Source organism: Parus major, chromosome 9, assembly GCF_001522545.3.
Source record: "Parus major isolate Abel chromosome 9, Parus_major1.1, whole genome shotgun sequence".
Taxonomy (NCBI): Eukaryota; Metazoa; Chordata; class Aves; order Passeriformes; family Paridae; genus Parus; species Parus major.
In genome coordinates this window covers 16,571,568-16,578,973 of record NC_031778.1, presented here as the reverse complement: position 1 = coordinate 16,578,973, position 7,406 = coordinate 16,571,568, and the positions used below count along the sequence as shown (strand labels likewise).

The following is a 7,406-nucleotide window of genomic DNA, read 5'->3' as shown; positions in this document are numbered from 1 at the left end:
GGCTGGTGCAGCCTGCGCCCCAAGGCCACATCACGGGGGTCCAGGGGCTGCCCCTTGCGCATGACGTAGAGGAAGTAGTGGAAGGCACCGGCATCCCCGTCCCCACAGACAGCGTGGCGCAGGGACCAGCCGAAGGCCTCCTGGGCATAGTGGGGCTTGCGGAAGTGGGGCTGGGCGAAGGTGATGGAGATGAAGCAGCCCCCTGGGCGCAGCACCCGGCTCACCTGTGTCAGCAAAACCCCCAGGATGGGGTGGGGGAACACAGTCAGGTTCACTACTTCGGCCCTGTTCCCAGGGACCCCATCACCATCTGCTAAAGATCCCTCCCAGCCTTTCCCATCACAACCCCAAATCTCTTGTCCTAACCTTGATACCCCCAAGAGACACCCTGGTTCTGCCCTGTCCCCAGACCACCCACAGGGCAGGGCAATCAGGGGTCCCCATGCCCAACCTCTCCCTGCACCCCCAAAAGTCTTCATTCCCACCCACAGCAGACAGCATGGAAACCCAACCCTGGCACGGGGAAAAGCTCTACCCTTCTGAGCACAGGGTCCCTCAAGCACAGCATGGGACACCCATCCCTCCCACCCCTCCCCAGACCACCCAGTACCACCCCCACCACCAACACCCAGAATCAGAGGGGGATGCGGGGGGGTTTGATAGGAAAGGACTCAATGCTTTTAATCACCATTTTCTCCCTGCTGGAATTAAGCCCCGCTAACAGGATGGAAAAGAACATCAATTTTCTTGCTTGGCTTTATCCAATGTCAAAAGGCTTTTACGGCCAGCACCCGCGTGCTCAGCATGCAAAGGCAGTGCCTGGGGCGGGCGGGCGTCCAGCCCCCTCCTCGGCACCCTGCCCCAGGCGGGGACACCCCCAGACCCCCCCTGGCAAGGGCAGAGTCACCACTGCAGGGGACAGGGCTGGGGGCCAAGTGGGGGGGTTTCCCGAGCTCTGGTTTAATCCTACTGGGAAGCTCCAGCTGGGAAGCTCTGCCTGGGGCCAGCGGAGGGGACAGGCAGCTTGTGTGTCCTCCCCTGCTGCAGCGGTGGCTTTTGAACCAAACCTTACTGGTTTTGGCCAGGAAAAAGGGAAGGCAGGTCCCTGCATCCCTCTCTGGACACCCAGCTCAGTATCCCTCCTGCTAAGCGAATCTGCTCTGGGAAGACCCCACAGCTTCCCAACCCTCCCCCGGGGAGGGGGGTCCCCAGGGGTGGGGGCAGGCAGGGATCTCCGACTGGAACTGAGCAAGGCATCCTGCATGTCCGCATCCCAACCCTCGTTAATAGAGCAATAATGGCCGTTGCTTAGAGACGAGCACAGGAAACCTTCCCATCCATCAGCTGGAGCAGGGGGGGAGGCTTCCCACTCCGGCACCCGCCACACCCTCTGTCCCCAGTTCGCTGGGACAGGGTGTCCCTGGGGTGTCCCCACAGGCAGGGTGGATTTTCAGGTCCTTACATCCCCCCAGGGAGAGGAAGACAGAGGCTGTGAACCCCCCCAGTGAAGGGAGATGGGGGTGGGAAGGGAGGTATCATGGATAGACCCCTCTGAAGGGACCCCCAAAGCAGTGAGCAAGTGGGAACAGCCAGCGAATCCCCCTGGGGGTGAGGACAGCAGGGAGCAGCTGCGGGTGGAAGTTGGTACCCAGCGATGCTGGGGGAGGGCAGGGATTGAGCAGAGGATTAAAAAGGGAAAAAAAAAAAAGGGAAAATTAAATCCCTGCCGTTTTGGCAAAATGACAAGGACAGGCAGCAGTGCTGGCAAGGAGGGCAGGGCACGGATAGCGAGCCAGCCCCACTGCCCTGCTGGGGGTTGCACTCCCTCACAGGCTCAGCAAGGTAAGAGAGGACTGGGAGGGTTGTCAACAGCCATGAGCACCCTTCCAGCACCCCCTGCCTGCACCCCAGGGTGCCAGCGAGGTGCAGCAATTAATTATCCTGGCAGTTATTCCCGCAGGGTGGGAGAGGCTGCCAGGATCCGCACCCCAGCGCCGGGACAGGTTCAATCCGGTCCCGACACCGCCAATTAACGGGGCCCCGAGGCATCACCCGTCCCCGTGGCAACGCCATGGCCCTGTCGATGCTGATGGGAGTTGCCATGGCAACACCAGACCAGATGATGGGGACCCCGGCTAAGGCGATCGAAGCTGGAGGGGGGTGCAGGGGGGCCAGAGCTCTCCCAGCCCCACGGTCATCACCTTGCCCTGGGCAGGCAGGGCCACCTCGGTGTGCCCCACTAGGTCCCTTACAGCCACCCACGCTAGCATGGGGCCCATTTTTCCTGCCAACTCTTTGTATTTAGCATACAAATAAAGAGAGGGGTCATCCAGTCCCCCAGCAGGACTCAGGGACACATCCTGCTCCATCCACCTCCCTGGGGAAGAAATTATGGGGTGTAAGAGGGGGCAGTCTCCCACCCCCAGGAGTGCTGGGAGCCCCCCAGATGCCCCCCTGCAGCATAGCCGAGGGGGTAGCACCAACTGGGAGGACAGAAACACTGGCTGGGGCACCCACAGGGAAGCAAGGTGGTGAGGAAGCACTCTGCACCTTCCCCCACCCCAAATGGGGATGGGGTCCACCCTCTGCACCCCTACTCAGGTCCCCCCACCCCGTACCTCTGCCAGCACCCGGCGCATTGCGGCGGCTGCCTGGGGCGAGACGTCCCAGGGGTCGGTTTCCTCCACCATAAGCACATCAAGGGTGCCCTTCTCCAGCACCACGTCGAAGGAGGCATCGGGGAAGGCGAGGGCGCGGATGTCCATGACGGCCCAGCGCAGGCCAGGGCAGCGGGCGTAGCGGGCGCGCATGGCCGCGATGCAGGCGGGGGAGAAGTCGATGCTGGTGACGTCGGTGTAGCCCAGCTCGTGCAGGTCGTAGCTCAGGGAGCTGTTGCCACAGCCTGTGTGGGGCACGGCTCACACAGGGCTCGGGGTGCCAGTGGGGGTGCTGGCACCCCAGCTCTGTTCCTGCGGTCCAGGGGAGGGTGCGGGTGGGCTGGGGCTGCTGGGAGGGGCAGGTCATCGCTTTGATGCCAGTTAGCAAGCGTTGGGCTACTCATTAATTATCCCTGTCCTGCCAGGTAGGTGCTTCGGGCTCCTATCCTGGGTGGGGCAGGGCAGCCCTGCACACCTGATCCCTCACCTTGGGGTGGGATGTGTGGGGATGCTGGAGGCAGGACAGAGGCAAGGGGCGTCCCCAGTTACCCCTCCCGCAGCGCTGTGGGACAGGAGCCACCCGTGCCCCCAAGAGCCTGCTGGATAACTCCAGTGGGAAATTAGGGAACTTCGGCAGAGGGTTTAACTGGGTGCGATGAAGAGAGGGATGCAAGAACTGGTGTCTTAATAGGACACGAGGAGACACGGGGAGAGCCCCGCTGCCAAACCCTCCCCTCGGAGCCGCTCCACCGGAGCTCGGCCGCTCACCGGGGGGGCCGCGGGGGATCCCGGGGAGGGGGGCGGATTTGGGGGCTATTAAGCGCGGCTGGCAGCGGCTGATCCGCTAACAGGATCGGTGATTACACCCACTTAATCCCGCCGGCCCGGCGGCGGATCAAAGCGCAGGTAGGATTACGGGGCGGTTATACCCGCCCCGCTGCCCGCTAGCACTCCCGGTACTGGGGCCACCCCCCGGCCCGGGCTGGGCGCAGCTCCCGGTACCGGCCCGGTGCCACACCGCCCCCTGGCGGCTAGCGCCAGTGCATCCACCGGCGGGACCCCGAGCCCCGCCCGCCCGCCCTCCACCGGGCACGCCGGGCACGGGGCACGTACCGAGGACGAGAATGCGGTCACCGGGGCGCAGCTCGGGCTCCAACTGCGGGAGAAACCGGGAGAGCCCCCCCAGCCACTCACGGGTCTCGGCGCCCTCCCGCCGGTACAGCGCGTCCCAGAATCGGCGCCGCCCGTACCGGGGGAGGGCGGCGGGCGCGCGCCGCCGCTCCATGCCCGGGAGCGGGGCGGGAGCACCGGGCCCCACGTGCCGCCCGCGCCCCCACGTGCGGCTTCCGGTCCGGGCGGGTGCGCCGCGCTAAGCGCTCCGGGCGGAAACACAGAGCGGAATGGCGGCGGGGCGGGGGGCGGCGGCGCTGCGGCGGGCATGGCGGGAGCGGCGGGCGGCGCTGCTGGAACCCCGCTACACCCCGCTGGTGGCCGCCTGCCTCTGCCTGGCCGAGGGCGGCGTCAACCTCTGGGTCATCCGCAGGGTCCCCTGTGAGTGCCGGGGCCCGGCCCGGCCCCGCGCTGCCTGGGGCTGCCCCCGGGGATAGCGGGGCCGGTCCAGGACAGCGCGGGGCGGTCCGGGGGCAGGGACAGCTCGGCCCCGGAGCGGGAGGCGATGGCGGGGATGGTCGTGGGGCAGCGCGGCGGGCGGGGATGCCGCGGGCAGGGGGACAGAGCTGCCCCGGCCCCTCGAGTGACAGCATCCCCCGGGCAGGGGGACAGGAGCGGGCGGGGGCGCCTGGATGGGGCAGGGGAGGGACACAGGGCTGGGCTGGGGGTCCTGGATGTGGCCGGCAGGGGAAGATCCTGTGCTGACAGCACGGCAGGGAGGTACAGGGTCAGGCTGGCTGGTTCGGAGGTGGGTCAGCCCCCACGCCCCCTGCAGTGCCCTCCGAGCCCCAGCTGACCCCGCCGTCCCGCAGACACCGAGATCGACTGGAAGGCCTACATGCAGGAGGTGGAGGGTTTCGCCAACGGCACCCTCGACTACACCCAGCTGAAGGGTGACACCGGGCCACTGGTGTGAGTGACAGGGACACGCAGCTCTCCGTGACCAGCGGCTCCCGGAGGGGCCGCAGGGCCCGGCCCCTCACTCCCGTCTCCCCACAGCTACCCCGCCGGCTTCGTTTACATCTTCCTGGGGCTGTACCATGCCACGGGCCGCGGCTCCGACATCCGCCTGGCACAGTACCTCTTCGCCGGCCTCTACCTCCTCAACCTGCTCCTCGTCTTCCGCATCTACTGCCGAACCAACAAGGTACCCTGAGGCCAGGGCTCCTGCCGGCCGCCTCGGGTCTTCGCCTGGGGAGGGCTCTGCTGAGCCCCCAGCCCGGAGAAAAGGACACAGGGCTGAGGTTTGGAGGAGCTCAGTAGCAGCAGGGACTCCAGGACAAGCTGCTGATGACCCCTCTGTGTCTCTGTCCCCTGCAAGGTCCCTCCGTATGTTTTCTTCTTCATGTGCTGTGCCTCATATCGCATCCACTCCATCTTTGTCCTGCGGCTCTTTAATGACCCTGTGGCCATGGCCATCCTCTTCCTCGCCATCAACCTCTTCCTGGAGGAGCGCTGGTCCTGGGGCTGCCTCCTCTTCAGGTGAGGGGCTGGGGGGTGCTCCCCATGGGGTGCTGGGTGTGTGAGCCAGCTCAGCCCCAGGAGGAGGCTGCTCTTGGCTCAGGGGCTGCCTGGGCTCCCTTGCGGGGTCCACAGTGGTAATGCAGCTTCCTGCTCAGCCTGGCTGTGTCGGTGAAGATGAATATCCTGCTCTTTGCCCCTGGACTCCTCTTCCTCCTCCTGCAACGGTTTGGTCTCCTGGGCTGTATCCCCAAGCTCTGCATCTGTGCCCTGCTCCAGGTGGGTCCCTGTTTGGGCTGGCTGCAGTAGCAGGGAATAGTGGGCTGCCTTGCCAGGCTGCAGAGCCATGGGTAGAGACAGTGGTACCAGCATCTCTGGCTGTGGGCAGCAAGCTGGGTGTTGATAAATAATCTAACTCACATGACTTTCATCTTTGGCTGACTGTCCCTGTCACCACACGTGGCACTGGGCTTCTCAGGAGGTAGCCGGGGTAACCGTGACCTGGTGGAGGGCTCTGTGCTGATGCTGGTGTGTCCCTGGCAGGTGGTTCTGGGCCTGCCCTTCCTGCTGGTGAACCCTGTGGGGTACCTGACCCGCTCCTTTGACCTGGGCCGCCAGTTCCAGTTCAAATGGACAGTGAACTGGCGCTTCCTCCCAGAAGAGGTTTTCCAGAATCGAGTCTTCCATGCTGCTCTGCTCCTGGCTCACCTGGCAGGCCTGGGGCTCTTTGCACTGCACCGGTGGCACAGGTGAGACCTGGGGTTCCCCACAGGTGTTGATTCCTGCCAATCCCATGTGCAGGATACAGATCTGTGACTCCCCTGCCCCCACAGTGCTGCAGTCCTGGGATTGCAGGTGTGCGTTGGAGGGCAGTTACTGTTCTGTTCTGGGGAATGTGCGGCCCATGCATTGTGGCTCACAGCAGAACATTGGGCTGGGAGAGACTTTCAGCAGCTGAAATCAATGTTTGTTCTTTCTCCTCAGTTCCAAAGAGAATATCCTGACTCTGTTGAAGGATCCTGCCAAAAGGAAACCCGCATCCCCTCGCTTGACTGTCAACAATATCCTTTGGCAGGGTGGGCAATGAGGAGAGAGGGAGAGGGCAGGGCAGGGAGAAACCTGGTTGAGTTCCAGGTCATGCAGTGCTGTTGTACCAGCCTGCCCTGGGGAAAGGAGCTATGCTGGACAGCTGGGGAGCTGTTGTGGAATCACATCTTCAGTCTCCTGTGTTTGCCCCCTTAATGCCAGTGCATGGATTGTCTTTATCCTCTTCTCCTCCAACTTCCTGGGTGTCTGCTGCAGCCGTTCCCTGCACTACCAGTTCTACGTCTGGTATTTTCACACACTGCCCTACTTACTCTGGTGCACCCCGACCTCCAAGCTCGCCCACATGCCCAAGTATGTGCTGGCAGGGAGGGGAGCACCCATCTGCTGGGGGGCTGGGAGTGAGGATGGCTGGTGTGCCCCCCATGCTGACCCCCAGCTTTCCCCTCACACAGGGTGCTGCTGCTGGGCGTGATCGAGCTCTGCTGGAACACTTACCCCTCCACAGTCTGCAGCTCCCTCTCCCTGCACATCTGCCATGGACTCATCCTGCTCCAACTCTGGTACGGCACAGCCCCCACACCGGTGTCACACACCCCTCCACCGGGCAGGAAACCCACAGCCGTGTCTAAGAAAGCCCAGTGAGAGTGGGGATGACTGGGAACTGGCCTCTGGAACTGCCCCATCTGCCTGCTCTTTTCCCACTTGACTCCCAGGCTGCCCAGAGAGAGCCATGAGCCCTGGAACTGTGCAAAGGGGGCAGGGGCAGAGTGTGGGGACTCTGAAAAGGCAGGACTTCCCGAATAAAGGGAACTGTCCTTCCCCAAAATCCTTGTCCTGTGATGATGTCAGAACAGCTGTCCCTGGACTTGCCCCACCTGAGGGAAGGCAGAGCAGCTTGTAGAGCCATGGGCACTCTTGCTTCACAGCTGTGGGAAGGGGGTGCCCAGGGCTGAGCAGCAGCCTCTGGGGTAAGGTTAGAACAGAGGAGCTGCAAAACTGCTTTGCCTCAAGGTTTCATTTGCCTTGATGGAGCCCATGAATCCCTCCAGTATAGCTTTTCCTATATCCCTG

General features: G+C 63.7%; 2 protein-coding genes across 2 annotated transcripts in view; one reads left to right on the top strand and one right to left on the bottom strand.

Moving 5' to 3' along the window:
* EEF1AKMT4 (EEF1A lysine methyltransferase 4) overlaps nt 1-4,019 on the bottom strand; it is a 4,523-nt gene extending 504 nt beyond the window's left edge. Inside the window, exons 1-3 of the mRNA XM_015637086.2 lie at nt 3,771-4,019; nt 2,619-2,902; nt 4-224 (exon numbers count right to left, since the gene is read on the bottom strand). Coding sequence (XP_015492572.1) covers nt 4-224; nt 2,619-2,902; nt 3,771-3,942 — 677 coding nt within the window. The 5' untranslated portion in view covers nt 3,943-4,019. The remainder of the gene's footprint in view (nt 1-3; nt 225-2,618; nt 2,903-3,770) is intronic.
* A 23-nt stretch (nt 4,020-4,042) lies between these two features.
* ALG3 (ALG3 alpha-1,3- mannosyltransferase) lies at nt 4,043-7,161 on the top strand. The gene is made up of 9 exons (XM_015636997.1): nt 4,043-4,208; nt 4,640-4,739; nt 4,827-4,974; nt 5,149-5,309; nt 5,447-5,567; nt 5,832-6,037; nt 6,273-6,349; nt 6,542-6,686; nt 6,788-7,161. Exons 1-9 carry the CDS (start codon nt 4,058-4,060, stop codon nt 6,975-6,977), a joined length of 1,299 nt encoding a protein of 432 aa, XP_015492483.1. The 5' UTR covers nt 4,043-4,057; the 3' UTR covers nt 6,978-7,161.
* Nucleotides 7,162-7,406: the final 245 nt, after the last annotated feature.